Genomic DNA, 19,766 nt, shown 5'->3' on the forward strand with positions numbered 1-19,766 from the left:
CATCCATCCATCCTTCCAACCATCTATTTTTCCATCCATCCATCCATCCATCCATCCATCCATCCATCCATCCATCCATCCATCCATCCATCCATCCATCCATCCATCCATCCATCCATCCATCCATCCATCCATCCATCCATCCATCCATCCATCCATCCATCCATCCATCCATCCATCCATCCATCCATCCATCCATCCATCCATCCATCCATCCATCCATCCATCCATCCATCCATCCATCCACCCATCCATACATCCATCCATCTATTTTTGCTTTCCAAATAAGCTTCTAGCTGCTAGATATCAGTCCACAGATAGAGGAAGAATAAAATTCTGTCAATGACTGAGGACGAGAGGATACAGTCGACTCCAGCAAGTATTAGTCTAATTATCTTTGTATTTGTCATCAATCATCTTTGTTTCTTTCCTTTAACATCACTTTGACTCTCATTGAAAGTCTCTTTATAAGCCTTGACATCTTCTCTTGAACATCTTTATAGTGTATTACACCGTTATTACACTGTATCAACATGATTTGGAGCCAAACACCTGACGGGGCCTCGTGAAATGAGTTGGTGGAGGGAATTCGGCCCCAGGGCCACATGCGATTTACACCTCTATTTAGACCTTCCTATGGTGCTGATGGAGTCTTCTTTTGAATCAAGTTCAGAAAGTATTTTTATTGACTTATTTGCACTGCCTTCAATGTCACTGTCGTTTATGTGGCGATAAAACAGGACGAGCATAAAACCTTTATATAGATTCACAAAAGCAAAGGATTGACAAAGTTTTTTTTCCATCGACGTGTTTTTACTTCGTGTCTCTCAGAAATCGTGCTCGTACAACCATAGCAGTGATTAGTTCTACTTTAAAACAAAGTTCTTCTGAGAAAGTATTTATTAGTTACCATGGCTTCAGGCTTAGAGGAGCCGATTGTCATTGAATTCAGAATATTCAAAGTATAGTTGGTAAAATCCAGGGTAGTATCTCGATACCAGTGTTTTTTTGTGTACACTGTCAAATACTGAAGTAAACTTATGTTTTTTTATTAGGTAGGTTAGGTTAGAGACCAACAACATATCCTTAGACAACTAAAAAAAACACATAAACCTCAAATAAAATACTAAAAAAAAAAACTGTATTATGTTGTAAATATTACTACAATGTGGACTTATTCTTGTTTATGAATGTAGCCATTAGCTTGGCAAACAGTAGTTAAGCACGTTTTGTGTAGTTTAAAAAAGATGACTGTGTAGTAAATACTTTTGTAAGATACACTATGTAAATACAATATAGAGAATATAGAGAAAAATTAAATTTTGCTTACGCAGCAAAAATACAAACAAAATACAATACTAAAAACTGCAAATATTACCACAACAAGAACTCATCCCTACATCACTGAGGATCAGATGAACAACCGTCGGTGGAGTCTTTCATTAGAGCTGAAACTACAAATATGATGCGTTCTGAATGTAGCCATTAGCTCAGCAAACAAACATTAAACAGATTGTGTGCAGATTAAAGATATTTGTGTAGTTCATTCTTTCCCGACATACACTGAATTAATAAATTCTAATCAGACTCGTCCTAGAAAGCAAAACTTTTGCGAGTAAAAAAACCTCAAATACATAAAAAAAAACACTATAAATATCAGCACAATATGGAGTCATCCTTACATCACCTGCTGAGGTTCAGAAGAAGATACGAAGCGTCGGCCTGTGGAGTCTCTAAGAGCTGAAATGCCTGCTGGGAGTTTTCCCTAATGAAGCCATTATCATCACTTGACCTAAAATGACAAGGATCTGATTGGTCGGCGAGGATTTGAGTTTACCATGATTTTTGTGTTTACCAGGTTTTTTGTGTTTACCGTGATCAGTTTTTTTTAAAATAAATAACTGTACCAACCATTAGTACGTATAAGATACTCCTGCTAATATATTGTATCTTACTTTTTTTTAATCTTACACAAAACTGTATTTATTAATTTTGTATTCTTGTACTTTCGTGTATTTTATGGATGCTGCTCAAAAATAAAGTACCTCGATGTGAAAGTCAACAACACTATTTCATTTCATTCATGAGGGAAAACCGTTTATTTTTAATAATAAACTTCGAAGCAAATCAACCAAAAAAAAAAAACATAAAGTCAACTCAATTAATTCAATTATTATCATATATTTTTTTGGAGGGAAAAAGACGTTTGACAAATAAATATATAAGAAGTACTTTAATAAATATATGTAAAAAGATGAAGGTTGAAAAAACAACAACACCAGTACAAACAAAAGATGTCATGTGTTGATGTTTCTTTGAGTGTATTTGGTGTTTCTGCTCACGAGGGAGCCATGTTCGTGTGTGAAGGTTGGTCACTCAGCGTCGTTAAGTCAAACAAAGGGACTGGACTTACCTTCAACATCCTCTCGTGTCTTCCACTCGAACCATCGACGAGAGCGACAACAAGATCCCGAGCATCAGTTTGAACGAGGCCACATCGCGGGAACAAAACAAGTCTCAACTCCCGCCTCAGCCTCGCGAGTCCGAACCGAGCCTTCGGAACCGGGTCCAGGTCCGAACACGAGCGGGAGGAAGGAATGTGTTTTTTTTTTTATTACAGGTTCGGTTCCATGTTTACATCACGCTCTCATCCTCCTGACGACTCTTTGTGTTCTGTGTCTGGTCTTGTGGATGCTGGACGGAACCATTGGTTGGATGTTGGGCGGAACCATTCCTGACGCAGGAGGGGGGCGGAAGAAAGGGTTCGTTCAGACGTGAGATAATGTTGTTATTATCGCGGATAAAAGGCATGACCGAAGGGAGGGTCTGAAGAAAGGATGTTTTAAAAAAGACGGGACAGAAAAGAAAGTGAGATCATGGAGAAGGTTTCGACTTGTTCGCGTCCAGTTCTTGATGCTCGTGGTGCTGATGGTGCGTTCAGGACCCTGGAGAGCTCTGGTTTTTTTCAAACTTAGTTACCATTTAAATGTATGAATAAATATTAAGAAATATAAATGAAACTGTTAAAATATAACAAACACATTTTAATTATTTTTAATCGACTAATGAAACCGGAAGTGGGTCCATACCAAAGATGGCTGCCACCTGGCGTTCCCGCTCTTTATCACAATTATTAGAAAAACTTTATTTTGTAAAGTTTTTTAACTTGTTTAAAACATTCTGTTGAAAGTTCGTAAATACTTGGATCAATGGTTGATACTACAGACTCAAAACAAGGAAGTTTGTTCTGTTCCTCAATATATTGTTGAGTGAGAACAAGAATAAATAGTGTTTTTAATATAAATACAAGTAAATACTGAGGCACTGGTGGTTGAGGATCTTTTCTGTTTCGTAGTCTTTACACCAATAAAACAAAGTTCAATAACTTGATTTAAAGCGTGTTTCCATGTAGTTACTCTCGTATTTATTGATTGTATTTCTGTGTAAACTTCTAAACAATTCACACTATATTTCAACTGTGAGCAGTAGAGCTACAGCGCCATCTGCAGGATGTTTGATGAAAGTGACTTTACGTCATTCGTGTACTAGACTGTAAAGATATTGTATTTTTTTTTATACTATTAATATAGTTTTCAATGTTTAAGTAACATATACATTGAAAGGCTCATATATGCTCATATAGACGAAAATGTTTTCTTTTAAGAGGGATTTAAAAAATAATAATCGTACTAGTTTATAAATATGTGAAAAAGGAATTTGTTGATTTTTATCAAACAGTAAAAGGGTTCAGTGTTAGTGAAGAAGGTTTGCACAAATGCGTTTAAAATAAAGAAGATTTTAAGACATGTACTGATCAACAAGATGCAACATTTGTAAATCACATTAAATCAAAACAAGATGATTTGATTATGTTTGTCTTCTTTATGGAAATATGCTTCATCTTTTATCAAGTGTTTACAACAACAAAAAACGACAAAAAGTCGTATCTGTTTTAAAAAAAAGAGTGTTTTGTGTTTGTTGTAACTGTAAAAACACTCATAGATCGACACTGATTCAAATGATACATTTAGTTTCTCTTTTGTTGATTTTTACTGTATGTTTTATTTACGAAAATAATCAATAAAAAATAAATGATTTTCTCAGATGTCATATAAGTCTGTGACTTTATTCTTCTTTAGTCAAGTTTATTAATAAAAAAACAAGCCAATTAATTAAAACCACAATCTGTATTTTGAGTTAAAATCTCTACTGGCATCATTTATCTCTATAATTGAAGAATGTTGTTCATAGTGGAACTTCTCACTTTAAGGAATCACAGCTTTTGTATTAAACTCCAGAGGATCTTGGAAAATACTGCAGTAAAAAAAATACTTTCTGTTATGTGTTGACATGAAGAATTTAATTAGAATAATTGTATCAACACAAAGATGTGCTGGACAGATTTATGATGATTATTTAAAATATATATATATATGGACTTGTGTACAACAAGGTGTTAATAACCGAGACACGTGTAACACACACACACACACACACACACACACACACACACACACACACACACACACACACACACACACACACACACACACACACACACACACACACACACAGTTGTGTTACACTTCCGGTGCAGCGTGTAAGTGGCTGTATATTCACGACACTGGCCCTTTAAGAGCATCTCTTATCATCATCATCATCATCAGCAGCATCTTCCTCCTCATCCTCGTCTATCTCTGATGCGCAGCTCAATCCTGGAGAATCACTGTCCCTGACGACCATCCTCCCACTCTCACGACCACCACAACACACACACACACACACACACACACACACACACACACACACACACACACACACACACACACACATACGACTCTCTCTCTCTCTCCTCTCTCTCTCTCTCTCTCTCTCTCTCTCTCTCTCTCTCTCCTCTCTCTCTCTCTCCTCTCTCTCTCTCTCTCTCTCCTCGCTCTCTCTCGCCCCCCCCCCCCCTCTCTCTCTCTCTCTCTCTCTCTCTCTCTCTCTCTCCCGCATCCACGGACTGATCTCTGCAAAGATGGCTGAGCTGAATTTAGGGAAGGGGTTGACGGCGGGGAAAGTGGCGAGCAACGTGCAGAAGAAGCTGACGCGCGCGCAGGAGAAGGTAAGGACCTTCTGCGAGGACCTTCTGCGAGGACCTTCTGCGAGGACCTCCTGGAGGACCCTCTCCTCGGAGGCCCCTCGGAGATGCTGCAGCTGCTGCATCCGTCAGAGACGCAGTGTCGCATCACGACCACGGTGCTCGTTCACGAGCGACACCGTCGTGGAATATCCACGCGTTGTTCTCCTCGCGAGGTCATTGAGAGAAAAACCAAAACAACGAACCACCGCCACAGAGTCGCGGGTTCGACTCCAGGCCTGGTCCTGATGGTGCCTTCGAATGATGATGAATATTATGATGATCGTGTCATGAAAACTGTGGCTCGTGTCGTCACCGCGTCTGTCGCGACGTGTGTCACGACGTGTGTCACGACGTGTGTCACGACATGTCACACATTTTGTCCACGAGCCAAACGAGGCCCATCGTCCTACAATATCAGTGTAATGTCATGTGTAATCCAGAGGGGGCGCTGTGGAGCGTTCAGCGAGTTTCAATGTTATTATTATTATTGTTGAGTTTTTGCACCTCAATGTGTTTAGTTTAAATAAAAACTGTTAAGATAACATATGAACACATATGTTTTACACAAAATGAATGACTAAACAATCACGACATTTTTATTCGTGCCGGCTTTTCCCTGATTTTTCCCTGTGTTTTTTTCAGTGTTGTCTTGATCTTTAAATATATATTTTTATTGAATATTGTTTTGATGGTTTAAACGCTTGTGACCCTGGTCTGGAAAAGCGCTATATAAATATAAATTACTCTTACTTTCGTACATAAAGTTTAATATTAAAATTTCAATTTTAATTCAATATTCTCTTAACCTTTTAAATTCCTATATAACTCGGTACTCTTTTGCTTTTGTCTATTATACCAACATTATTATATTGAATGAAAAAGGCAACAAATTAAATGTATTAAATGAAACATTTTTATTATTTTTTTACTCGTTTTATTGTAATATGTAATATGTTTAATATTTTTTCTCTACTTCTGTTTCTTCTGTGAATAAAGAAACATGTTTCATAAACTCACCTGGTGTTCTTTGTTTGTTCTCAGGTGCTTCAGAAACTGGGAAAAGCAGACGAGACCAAAGATGTCGCCTTCGAGGAAGGAGTTATTAACTTCAACAAACAATATGTAAGAACGTTTATTAATAAACAGACACATGTGATTCCTTTAGGAGAGACGAACTATCATGCGAGGCGACAAAACTTTCATCTATTGTCTCTTATTTTATTTTATTGGTTGTGTTTTATTCTTCTAGATGTATTTAATTATATATATTCTATATTATCATCTCCACAAACACGGGTTCTGGGTCATAAAAAACTAGTCTTAAGGCTCAATTGTGTAGTTTCTAGTTCCTCATTCAATTATGAAACACTAATCTATCCATTTTCAGTTTTATCATCATCGTCACCTCGAAGAAAGCGTGATTCACTCGTATTGATTTTAACCGTTATATTATTAAAAAGACAAAAACAAAATGACTTCATAAAACATGTGATTTGATAAATAAAATACACAACCTTCCAGGTGCTGTCGTCACACAATGTGATTTCTTTGTCACGAGCCGACAGAATATTTGCATCGTGGAATTAATTTTCTTGATTGTTTGCTCCTTGGCAGAGGTATGTCCTGGCGCGGTGCTTTCCAAGTTCATATTTCAGAGGGTAAAAAAAAAAAAGAGAAGAATACTGTTTCTGTGAGTCATAACATCAACGTTAACAGTATTAAACTTGTATTTCCTGAGCATTATTTAGATTTTTAGTCCACAAGTTATCAGTTAGTGGCCAGTCCAACAGTATTGGACCCTTAAGGTGTTTTTACGACATGATTATCTGCAAAAATATTAACTCCAGTAACTAAACAATCAAAATCCCAAAAGGAGGATTCAGTGAATGTTACGACAGCCTTAGATTTATGTTCAAATATTGTCTTAACTTAATTATCTTGTCCTGATGACTATTGTTACTATGAAACTCGATATAGACTATTTCTATATTTATCTTTGACTTCATGTTCTTTTTTCTTTGAATGAATCGTTTGATGGAGATAGTAAGAGATATTTGAGGCGCAGTTCAAACTTCATCGAGACAATTCTCCACTGGGAAATGGCGAGAGTGTTGCTGTGCATTTTGCCCTTGTGGCGGAAAAACTATAAAAGCTACAAAAGAGTCAAATCCCTCGTTGATAATTTCGACTTTTATCAACATTTTAAAGTTTGAACGGTGTTACCACGGTAACGTATGCCAGAGCAGGAGATGCTTGAAAAACGTTTGCAACTTTTTGGACCTCGTCCCATTCATTCCTCACGGGAAATTAATCGCAGTTTTTCACAACTTGCTTTGCGAAAATGTTATAATCAGGAGAGAAAAATGAAAGCAGGGCGAGTCAGATGGAGGCGCACGTTTAGATGTATTTTTTGTTTGTAGGCCCTCAATGGTGCAGGTGTGAAAAGTGCCAAAAACGAAAGAGAGGAAGAACAATAGTGGATTGTGTTCCGCACAACAAACATTTATTGTTTTTTTTTTAATTTAAAAACCTTCTGTGATTAAGAAAATGTCTCTACTTTCATGGTCAGACTGAAGGCAGCAAACTGCAGAGGGACCTGAGAGCGTACCTGGAAGCAGTGAAAGGTAAAACATGATCTTTCAGTTCCACTAAAAACACGTGAAAATGTGTCCGACTGACCGAGTCCTTCTTCCTCCCAGCGATGCACGAGTCGTCCAAGAACGTTCAGGCGTGTTTGGCGGACATGTACGAGCCCGAGTGGTACGGCAAGGGCGAGGTGGAGTCCGTCGTTGAGGTGAGAAACTTAAAAATACATGTTTACATCACTTATACCTGTGTCTATATACTGTATATATTTTTGTATTGAAACATGTTAAAATCATCTTAAAAACACCTTTAAAATACACATTTATTACGTTTATATGATATCGAGGAGTTAAGAAAGATCTTGAGAAGTAAAGAAAGATCTTGAGGAGTTAAGAAAGATCTTGAGGAGTTAAGAAAGATCTCGAGGAGTTAAGAAAGATCTTGAGGAGTTAAGAAAGATCTCGAGGAGTTAAGAAAGATCCCGAGAAGTTAAAAAAGATCCAGAGAAGTTTAAAAAGATCTCGAGAAGTTAAGAAAGATATCGAGGAGTTAAGAAAGATATCGAGGAGTTAAGAAAGAACTTGAGAAGTAAAGAAAGATCTTGAGGTGTTAAAAAAGATCTTGAGAAGTTAAGAAAGAACTTGAGAAGTGAAGAAAGATCTAGAGGTGTTAAAAAAGATCTTGAGAAGTTAAGAAAGAACTTGAGAAGTGAAGAAAGATCTTGAGGTGTTAAAAAGGATCTTGAGAAGTTAAGAAAGATCTCGAGGAGTTAAGAAAGATCTTGAGGAGTTAAGAAAGATCTCGAGGAGTTAAGAAAGATCTTGAGGAGTTAACAAAGATCTTGAGGAGTTAAGAAAGATCTCGAGGAGTTAAGAAAGAACTTGAGAAGTAAAGAAAGATCTTGAGGTGTTAAAAAAGATCTTGAGAAGTTAAGAAAGAACTTGAGAAGTAAAGAAAGATCTTGAGGTGTTAAAAAAGATCTTGAGAAGTTAAGAAAGATCTCGAGGAGTTAAGAAAGATCTTGAGGAGTTAAGAAAGATCTCGAGGAGTTAAGAAAGATCTTGAGGAGTTAACAAAGATCTTGAGGAGTTACGAAAGATCTCGAGGAGTTAAGAAAGATCTCGAGGAGTTAAGAAAGATCCCGAGAAGTTAAAAAAGATCCAGAGAAGTTGAAAAAGATCTCGAGAAGTTAAGAAAGATATCGAGGAGTTAAGAAAGATATCGAGGAGTTAAGAAAGAACTTGAGAAGTAAAGAAAGATCTTGAGGTGTTAAAAAAGATCTTGAGAAGTTAAGAAAGAACTTGAGAAGTAAAGAAAGATCTTGAGGTGTTAAAAAAGATCTTGAGAAGTTAAGAAAGATCTCGAGGAGTTAAGAAAGATCTTGAGGAGTTAAGGAAGATCTCTGGAGTTAAGAAAGATCTTGAGGAGTTAACAAAGATCTTGAGGAGTTAAGAAAGATCTTGAGAAGTTAAGAAAGAACTTGAGAAGTGAAGAAAGAACTTGAGAAGTGAAGAAAGATCTTAAGGTGTTAAAAAAGATCTTGAGAAGTTAAGAAAGATCTCGAGGAGTTAAGAAAGATCGTGAGGAGTTAAGGAAGATCTCTGGAGTTAAGAAAGATCTTGAGGAGTTAACAAAGATCTTGAGGAGTTAAGAAAGATCTTGAGAAGTTAAGAAAGAACTTGAGAAGTGAAGAAAGATCTTAAGGTGTTAAAAAAGATCTTGAGAAGTTAAGAAAGATCTCGAGGAGTTAAGAAAGATCTTGAGAAGTTAAGAAAGAACTTGAGAAGTGAAGAAAGATCTTAAGGTGTTAAAAAAGATCTTGAGAAGTTAAGAAAGATCTCGAGGAGTTAAGAAAGATCTTGAGGAGTTAAGAAAGATCTTGAGGATGTAAGAAAGATCTCGAGGAGTTAAGAAAGATCTTGAGGAGTTAAGAAAGATCTTGAGGAGTTAAGAAAGATCTCGAGGAGTTAAGAAAGATCTCGAGGAGTTAAGAAAGATCTTGAGGAGTTAACAAAGATCTTGAGGAGTTAAGAAATATCTCGAGGAGTTAAGAAAGATCTTGAGGAGTTAAGGAAGATCTTGTTAAAATCATCTTAAAAACACCTTTAAAATACACATTTATTAACATCTAAAGCCAAGTGTTTTCACAGTAAACATGTGAGAAGAATGTACTTCATGTTGAAACACAGTAATGCTGTGGCCAACGGTTAGTGTCGTCGTCTGACCTCCAGCAGACTCATCAGTTACTGTCACCTGTGGTCCTTCTGGTCCTTCTGGTCCTTCTGGTCGTGACCGTCTTTAACTGAGATGCATGGCTGTGGCTGGACCAGGATCAGTGGATGTTAATGCAGGAATTAATGAAGCCGTGCTCTTTAGCTGATTCATGAGCTTCTTAATGATGTTTTTGATGAGTTTGATGACGTGAAGATTCAGTTTTTTTAAGAATGAGATACTGTTGTTCTACACGATAGGATTCAAACTCAAGTCTTAGTCAAGAACATCTTTAACTGCCTCTTAAAATAAACTGATACTAGGAGTCTAAGAAAACATCCATAGTGACTAAAATGTCAAGAATATTTTTTCTGGACCACGATAAGTATTCAACAGGACTGTAAATTAAAATATATATATATATATATATTTATATATTTATATAACAACTGTGTTTTTCAACCACTGTTCCGTGGCACACTAGTGTGCGGTTAGAGATCGTCAGGTGTGCCGTGAGAAAACATCAAATTTCACGTTGTTGGTTTAAAAACATAAATTGCATTGATATAAAAGATGATTAAGTACATTTTTGTGATGCGTTTATTTGATTCATATTCAAGACACTTTGATAAAAATGACTAAAATGTTAATAAAGGCTACACACACACACAGTATCATTTTTTAACATTTTTGACTAGTGGTGTGCCTTGTGATTTTGTTTCAATGAAAAACGTGTACCTTGGCTCAAAAAATGGTTGAAAGTCACTGATCCTTTGGCTTGCATATCATTTTTTTTTTATCATACTTGTTTTATGGTTAATATTTTAATTAAGTGTACATAAAATAACAATTTAAATGTAGATTCATGGCCTTTTTTTGTGTGATGCAATTACCTTTCTGGCCGCTAGATGGCAGCAGTCATTATAAATCCTCTGCAGATAAAGAAAGAATGAAATCCTGCGAAGCAATAACTGAGGACAAGAGGATACAGTGGACTCCAGCATCGTTTCAGGCTGATGTTTTTGAACATGTTTTGGTTTTAATCAACCACTTTATATGGTGTTTCCTAAAGTATGGTATCCTAACCCAGTGAAACACAAACTGCTCAAATCTGCTTCTTCTATTATCAACCTCTTTGTATATTATATTTGTTTTTGTAGATTAAACTGAATTTATATGAACTTAAAAATGTGTCCCTCCTCAAAATAGTTTTAATAATTACTCTCTGTTTTTTTAATATCCTAAATGATGTTAACATTTGAAAATCCCTTTCTAATGTCGGTTCCAAAAATGTTTTTACAAACTAGAATCAGTGTTGAGAGTAAAAGTATTTTCAGGGGGTCATAGGTCAAACATTTCCAAGCATTAGCTCGTTTGTTAGCCACACTAGCGAGGAAAGTCTTGACGCTTCTTCCTTCTGTGCAGGACTGTGACGTTCTCTGGACCGACTACCATCAGAAGCTGGTGGACCACGCTCTCATCTCCATGGACACCTACCTGGGCCAGTTTCCAGACATCAAGGTGAGGAGTTAAGAACGATGTCGAGGAATTAAGAAAGATCTTGAGGAGTTAAGAAAGATCTTGAGAAGTAAACAAAGATCTTGAGCAGTTAAGAAAGATATCGAGGAGTTAAGAAAGATCTTGAGGACTTTAAAAGATCTTGAGGAGTGAAGAAAGATTTTGAGGAGTTAAAAATATCTTGAGGAGTTAAGAAAGTTCTTGAGGAGTTAAAAAAGATCTCGAGGAGTAAAGAAAGATCTTGAGGAGTTAAGAAAGATCTTGAGGAGTTAAAAAAGATCTTGAGGAGTAAAGAAAGATCTTGAGGAGTTAAGAAAGATCCCGAGAAGTTAAAATAGATCTCGAGAAGTTAAGAAAGATATCAGGGGGTAAGAAAGATCTTGAGAAGTTAAGAAAGATCTTGAGGAGTTAAGAAAGATATCAAGGAGTTAAGAAAGATCTTGAGGAGTTAAGAAAGATCTTGAGGAGTTTAGAAAGAGCTTGAGGAGTTAAGAAAGATCTCAAGGAGTTAAGAAAGGTCTTGAGGAGTTAAGAAAGATCTCGAGGAGTTAAGAAAGATCTTGAGGACTTTAAAAGATCTTGAGGAGTGAAGAAAGATTTTGAGGAGTAAAGAAAGATCTTGAGGAGTTAAGAAAGATCCTGAGAAGTTAAAATAGATCTTGGGAAGTTAAGAAAGATATCAGGGGGTAAGAAAGATCTTGAGAAGTTAAGAAAGATCTTGAGGAGTTAAGAAAGATATCAAGGAGTTAAGAAAGATCTTGAGGAGTTAAGAAAGATCTTGAGGAGTTTAGAAAGAGCTTGAGGAGTTAAGAAAGATCTCAAGGAGTTAAGAAAGGTCTTGAGGAGTTAAGAAAGATCTCGAGGAGTTAAGAAAGATCTTGAGGACTTTAAAAGATCTTGAGGAGTGAAGAAAGATTTTGAGGAGTAAAGAAAGATCTTGAGGAGTTAAGAAAGATCCTGAGAAGTTAAAATAGATCTTGAGAAGTTAAGAAAGATATCAGGGGGTAAGAAAGATCTTGAGAAGTTAAGAAAGATCTTGAGGAGTTAAGAAAGATATCAAGGAGTTAAGAAAGATCTTGAGGAGTTAAGAAAGATCTTGAGGAGTTTAGAAAGAGCTTGAGGAGTTAGAAAGATCTCAAGGAGTTAAGAAAGGTCTTGAGGAGTTTAGAAAGATCTTGAGGAGTTTAGAAAGATCTTGAGGAGTTAAGAAAGATCTTGAGGAGTTAAGAAAGATCTTGAGGAGTTTAGAAAGATCTTGAGGAGTTTAGAAAGATCTTGAGGAGTTTAGAAAGATCTTGAGGAGTTAAGAAAGATCTTCAGGAAGTTAAGAAAGATCTCGAGAAGAAAAAAAAGATTTTTCTTCTGTATCCCATTAGGGCTCAATAGAATATTAAACTCTGTGCAAAAATAAGTTCATTTAAAAATGTTTGTATTTGTTCATTGAATTATTAAAACAAATCGATCTTTCAATATACAAATGATTTAATCAATTGTTAGTAAATCAATGATTCAAACATGATTGACCTTCACATGTGACCTCGGACAGGCTCGGATCGCCAAGCGAGACAGGAAGCTGGTGGACTACGACAGCGCCAGACACAACTATGCCACGACTCACAAAACCAAGAAAAAGGACGGAGGGATCAAAATCACCAAAGTAATTAAAAAACCAAAAACCTTTTTTTTAAACGTCTCCGTGTCTCATCCTGGTCTGTTTCCACCAGCCGTCGTCGCTGCTGGAGCGAGCCACGCCCGGCTGGGCTCAAGGAATCCTGTCGGCACATAACGTCGCCCAGAGCAGCCTCTCCAGGAGCCAGGTAAGAATGATCGCCTGTCAATCATCCTGAAGTTCTGACCGTGTGCGTCAGGCGGAGGAGGAGCTGGAACGAGCCCAGAAGGTGTTCGAGGAGATCAATATTGACCTTCAGGAGGAGCTTCCATCGCTGTGGAACAGGTGTGGCGCAGACGGAGCTGCGGCGGCTGCAGACGCTACAATCACTGCTTCTGTCTTCGCAGTCGCGTCGGCTTCTACGTCAGCACCTTCCAGAGCCTGGCCGGCTTCGAGGAGAAGTTCCACAAGGAGATCAGTCGGGTGAGAGTCAACAAGCAGACGGAGGGAGCAGACAAAACACAGATGTCTGGTCAAACATGGCGGTCGAGGCGGCGAGAGACGGGATCCGTCAGCCTCGGGAAAACATGTCCACGTCCAGGAGATGTTGATCCGAGTTTGAACACGTGAAGCAACATCTTCTGCAGACGTGTTTCCATTCAAGTCGTCGTCTAAATTCAATGATCTTTCGTTTGTAGTTTTTTTAATTCAATATAAAAATGGTGACACCAGACATAACCAACAGAGCACCGAGCTAACTGATCCAACTTTCAGCCAATCATGCGACATGTAGATGATCATGTGACTCATATAAAAGGCTATGATTATAAAGATATTTAATTTGGAAAATATATTGGACTTATTGAATTATTGGAATAAGAATTTCAAACTCTATGTACAAAAAACCCCACTTATTTAAAAAAAATCTATATTTTTAAAAGACAATGAAAATTATTACATTATTCAATAAATGTTAAAATGGTTAGAAATACAAAAACATTTAAACTTAAAAATATCTATATCAAAGTCCTTTAAACCTTATATTATATTATTTTTGTAATAGTGTCAGCATTTTAATATTTAATTTAAAAGGCTACAAATGAAGAAAATTGAATTTAGAAAAAAGGTGTAAATTATTGAAATTTAAATATTAAATGTGTAAAAGTGTAAAAAACAAAAACATGAAATGCTTAACCTTTGTGTTGTCTCTGGGTCAAAGGTCAACGACCTCCACCACTTCATATGTATTTAAGGAAGCCAGGGAGGTTGTTGACCTTTGACCCAGAGACAACACATTCGTTTTCGGGCCTTAAAGACTCAGACTTTAAATATTATTCCTGACATTTTTTCAGCATAAAAATACGAGTTCGTATTTAAAAAAAACATCAAATTGTTTTCTATTATTTTTGTATAAATTCAGTATCGAATTCAATGTTTAAAAATGTAATAAAAGAAAATGAAATGTTAAAAAATAAATGAAATAAAAGAAATGAGTCTAAACAATTATACGTGACAAAAACAACATTGTAAAAAAAGCAATGAAAAAAACCTTTGTTTAAAATTCATATGAATATATATTTATAAATTAACACTATATGGTCCTTTGTGTTCATTAAAAATTGAAATAAATTCAAAACTTTTTTTTAAATATTTTTGTTGATCGACGGATCATAAGGGGCTTGTCGGTAAAAATACATTTCAATTTATCCCTTGTGTTATCTCAGGGTCAAGGTGACCTGAAAACCTGAAAACAAATGTGTTTGCGGTATCCCTTGTGTTGTCTCTGGCTCAAGATCAAAGACCTCCACCACTGCATAGGTGTTCATGGAAGGCAGGGAAGCCTTCGGGTCACTTTGACCCTGAGATAACACAAGGGTTACCATCATTACAGTGTTTAAAAGTGAAATAAATACAAAAAAATGAAACACTTTTCTTTCTTCTCTTCAGTTGGATCAGGATTTGTACGACGTCTTGGAAACATTGGAAAAATCAGAAACCACCAGGTGAGTCTGCGCTCGAATACTTTTGGCCGGTTCCATGAAATCAAGGATCCACTCAAAGCCGGTCTTTGTGAAGCAGACCTGATTCTGCGGGAACCATCGGGGGTCAGCGGGCCTCGTATTAAAAACATCCTCACGTCGCCTTCAACACACCTTTTGTGTGAGAATCTTCGGGGAAAACATCAATCCGTCACTGTGGCTGACCATCGCGCCCGGCTACCCAAATAAACGCGGCGTCCTCGGCTCCGTCCGGTCTTGGCCCCGAAAAATAAATCATGTTCGGCAAATATTGAAAACCCGGCGATGACAAAAAGAGCCTGTGAGCGCCGGCGGCTGCAGAATTAGACGCGAAGTAAATTAAACGATGAGGTTTTTGTTATTTTTATAGTCGCTCACAAAAGCTACTTGTTGAGACGCGAGCGCGGATTCAACTCGTCTCGATAAACTCGTTTATTCCTCGTCGACGACGTTTTACCGCTTTAATGAGACGAGACTTCGGTGAATGTAGTGAATTAAATTAAAAAAGTTAAATATTTAACACGTGAAGCTCAACTCGCTGCACATTCAAATCAAGGCAACTTTATTTAAATTTCAAATAATAATAACGTTATTGTTCGTAAGAAAATAGAAAAACAGGTTCCAGACAATCAAAATTAGCAACAGTGGCAAGAAAAAAACAGGCAGAAACCTGGAGCAGAACCAGACTAGAGTCTGGACAGCCTCCTGCTGGGAGAAGATTTTAATATGTTAAACTCTTATTAGCATGTGTTCTTACAGAGTTAGCATCTAAACTAAAGTACTTTCTCTTTGTTCAAGTATTTGCAGTTGTAAGCATGTTAGCAATTTAGCGTTAGCTTCTTAGCTCAAAAGTTAGCTTAAACTAAACTTTGTTAGAGAATAGAATCAAAAGGTTTCAACCAGTTACAAGAAGTGAAAGTGGCGAACAACACACTTCCTTTTAACAGGCAGAAACCTTGAGCAGAACATGACTCAAGTCTGAACAGCCTCCTGCTGGGAGAAGATTTTAATATGTTATACTCTTATTAGCATGTGTCCTTACACTGTTAGGATCTTAACTAAAGTACTTTCTCTTTGTTCAAGTATTTACGGTTGTTAGCATGTTAGCAATTTAGCGTTAGCTTCTTAGCTCAAAAGTTAGCTTAAACTAAGCTTTATAAGGGAATAGAATAAAAAGGTTTCAGCCAATTACAAAAAGTGAAAGTGGCGAAAAACACACTTCCTTTTAACAGGCAGAAACCCCGAGCACAACCAGACTCAAGTGTGAAGGTCCTCCTGCTGCGTGAAGATTTTAATGTTGTATTTCTGTTAGCATCTGTCCTGACACTTTTAGGACATGAACTAGAGTAAATTCTCTTTGTTCAAGTATTTGCAGTTATTAGCATGTTAGCAATGTAGCGTTAGCATTAGCATATTAGCTCAAATTGAGCTTCAGATCCCTTTTATTCTGCCACAGTTCCTCTTACAGATGTTTCCAAGTATTTTTAGTCAGACTAACAGAACAATGTAAATAAAGATACTTTTCATCTTCGGCTTTTCAAGTTAATAAGTAAAAAAGTGCAGCTCAACATGGTGGGGATTCAAAACAACTCAACTTTATTTAAAGTCTCAAGTTATAACAAAGTTATCTCAAGACTTTACAGTTCATCTAAAGTTTTTAAGAGAATAAAAGGTTTCAGCCAATTACAAAAAGTGACGAAAAACACACTTCCTTTTAACAGGCAGAAACCTCAAGCAGAACCAGACTCAAGTTTGAACGGCCTACTGCTGGGAGAAGATTTATATATGTTGCATTGCTGTTAGCATGTATCCTGACACTGTTAGAATATAAACTACAGTACATTTTCTTTGACCAAGTATTTCGAGTCGTTAGCATTTTAGCAATGTAGCCTTAGCGTTAGCTTCTTAGCTTGGCTTTTTCAGTCAAACTATTAACAATGTCAATATAGAGTCTTTATTTTTGAACATTTTAAGTGAATAATTCCACATAAAGTCATGACTTGCCTGCAGTGGTGCGTTCAAAGTCTTGCTAACGTGAAGCCTGACCCCTGACCCCTGACCTCCTTACAGAAACACAGGTAAATGCGGCGCCGCGTCGTCCGGAGCAAACAGGAGGTAACAGCAGCAGCAACTGTGGTAACCATGGTGACACAACTCCTGTCTGTCCGTCCAGCTCAACCTGTCTGTCTGAATGCTGGTCTAGTTTGGAGAGAGAGAACCTTACGGTCGTGGAGCTCTGTGCACTTTGACCTCCAGACGAAGAGTTGGACAAACGTGAGGAAAAGATGGAAGATTCTCTTACGTGTACAAAACTTTATTGACTAATACAAACAAGTGCTGTTTGAGATGCAGACGTACATATAGTTTGACTGTAGAAAATGTTTCTGAAAGTGACTTTTATGTTTTTATTATTGTATTCACTTAAAATATAAAATTAATAAGGTCTTTGCTTTCCTTTTTCTGTCTTTTTGTCTATATGTATTGCCACTAGGGCTGCATAATATTGGAAATAAGTGCGATATTCAATATTGGTGTCTTGAAGTGCGATATTGATATTAATGCGATATTTTTTCTAAAAATGTAGCCGCGAGTACTGTAGTGTAGGTCCGGGGGTTTCGTTTATTTCTGCGCTTCGGTGTCGACATGATGGTATAAAAATATCTCTTCTAACGCTCAGTCTCGCGGGACTTGCATCGGTTTCCCGCCAAACTGAGCGACATCAGAGAGGAGCCGCTGGCGCGTCGCGATATCACCAAATCAATAATAAATCCACCTCCTTGTACACGCACACATAACACTTTATAAATGACCTGATGCTAACATCTTAGCTTGTTAGCATACAGGGAAACGCACACATAACACTTTATAAATTACCTGATGCTAGCATCTTAGCTCGTTAGCATACAGTGAAGACGCACACATAACACTTTATAAATGACCTGATGCTAGCATCTTAGCTCGTTAGCATACAGTGAAGACGCACACATAACACTTTATAAACGACGCTAACAACTTAGCTCGTTAGCATACGGTGAAGACGGACACATAACACTTTATAAACGACGCTAACAACTTAGCTCGTTAGCATACGGTGAAGACGCACACATAACACCTTATAAATTACGCTAACAACTTAGCTCGTTAGCATACAGTGAAGACGCACACATAACACTTTATAAATGACGCTAACAACTTAGCTCGTTAGCATACGGTGAAGACGGACAGGTTTGTTTGGAAGTTCACGATCTTCTAAGAAAACAACTGAGACGAGATGAAAAGTTCTTACAATATGTTGCTTTAACAAAGGAGGTTGAAAGAGACGAGTGACTGGATCACTAGTGTTTGACTAGATCATAAGTTAGTATTACTTCACTGGATCACTAGTGTTTGACTAGATCATAAGTTAGTATTACTTCACTGGATCACTAGTGTTTGACTAGATCATAAGTTAGTATTACTTCACTGGATCACTAGTGTTTGACTAGATCATAAGTTAGTATTACTTCACTAGATCACTAGTGTTTGACTAGATCATAAGTTAGTATTACTTCACTGGATCACTAGTGTTTGACTAGATCATAAGTTAGTATTACTTCACTGGATCACTAGTGTTTGACTAGATCATAAGTTAGTATTACTTCACTGGATCACTAGTGTTTGACTAGATCATACGTTAGTATTACTTCACTGGATCACTAGTGTTTGACTAGATCATACGTTAGTATTACTTCACTGGATCACTAGTGTTTGACTAGATCATAAGTTAGTATTACTTCACTGGATCACTAGTGTTTGACTAGATCATAAGTTAGTATTACTTCACTGGATCACTAGTGTTTGACTAGATCATAAGTTAGTATTACTTCACTGGATCACTAGTGTTTGACTAGATCATAAGTTAGTATTACTTCACTGGATCACTAGTGTTTGACTAGATCATAAGTTAGTATTACTTCACTGGATCACCAGTGTTTGACTAGATCATAAGTTAGTATTACTTCACTGGATCACTAGTGTTTGACTAGATCATAAGTTAGTATTACTTCACTGGATCACTAGTGTTTGACTAGATCATAAGGTAGTATTACTTCCGTGGATCACTAGTGATTGACTAGATCATAAGGTAGTATTACTTCCGTGGATATACTGAGACAAGACGTGTCGTCATAGCAACCGAGCCTAACAAGTTGCGCCGCACAGTTGACAGACGGACGGAGACGTAAACAACAAGGAGACATAGAAGTACAAACTGACAACTTTACAGAACGTGGTCAAAGTGCGCATTTAAGAAATGATAATTTATACAATAAAAAACGATAAATTATCGCACGTGTTTTCGATATGGATATTTTTTCAATTTATTGTTCAGCCTTAATTGCCGCTCAAAATAGTTTGAGTTAATATCAGGATCATATTTAGGAAAAAAAGGGTTTATTGACATTGACAAGTTTGTTTGATCAAGAAGATGCTTCACTGGAGAGTTTGTCCGACTCTTCTTCACGTCTGCAGATCTTCTGACTCTCGCCTGTTTGCACGACAAACCCTGAGGAACATTCCAGACGCTCACGTTTGTTCTGCATGACGACTGTTGCCACACATGCATGTTTGAATCTTCCCTCCACTCGCTTCTGTCTCGCTCGCTGCTCCACCTCCGTTCACCGAGCCTCTCTTCTTCTCATCCCTCCTTCTCTCCATCCTC

General features: G+C 37.2%; 2 protein-coding genes across 4 annotated transcripts in view; one reads left to right on the plus strand and one right to left on the minus strand.

Moving 5' to 3' along the window:
* tmem198aa (transmembrane protein 198aa) overlaps positions 1–2,659 on the minus strand; it is a 53,717-nt gene extending 51,058 nt beyond the window's left edge. Inside the window, exon 1 of the mRNA XM_087804550.1 lies at positions 2,414–2,659. The gene's annotated coding sequence lies outside the window, so the exon portion shown is untranslated. The remainder of the gene's footprint in view (positions 1–2,413) is intronic.
* A 2,338-nt stretch (positions 2,660–4,997) lies between these two features.
* bin1a (bridging integrator 1a) overlaps positions 4,998–19,766 on the plus strand; it is a 31,402-nt gene continuing 16,633 nt past the window's right edge. For 2 of the 3 annotated variants that reach the window (XM_087804253.1, XM_087804255.1), the window contains exons 1-11: positions 4,998–5,107; positions 6,167–6,247; positions 7,695–7,749; positions 7,825–7,919; positions 11,348–11,443; positions 12,987–13,097; positions 13,165–13,257; positions 13,309–13,394; positions 13,457–13,532; positions 14,997–15,052; positions 17,138–17,182. In XM_087804253.1, coding sequence (XP_087660379.1) covers positions 5,021–5,107; positions 6,167–6,247; positions 7,695–7,749; positions 7,825–7,919; positions 11,348–11,443; positions 12,987–13,097; positions 13,165–13,257; positions 13,309–13,394; positions 13,457–13,532; positions 14,997–15,052; positions 17,138–17,182 — 881 coding nt within the window. In that variant the 5' untranslated portion in view covers positions 4,998–5,020. The remainder of the gene's footprint in view (positions 5,108–6,166; positions 6,248–7,694; positions 7,750–7,824; positions 7,920–11,347; positions 11,444–12,986; positions 13,098–13,164; positions 13,258–13,308; positions 13,395–13,456; positions 13,533–14,996; positions 15,053–17,137; positions 17,183–19,766) is intronic. The other variant, XM_087804254.1, reaches the window with a different exon arrangement.

This window comes from Callionymus lyra, chromosome 12 (genome assembly GCF_982586985.1).
Source record: "Callionymus lyra chromosome 12, fCalLyr1.hap1.1, whole genome shotgun sequence".
Taxonomy (NCBI): Eukaryota; Metazoa; Chordata; class Actinopteri; order Syngnathiformes; family Callionymidae; genus Callionymus; species Callionymus lyra.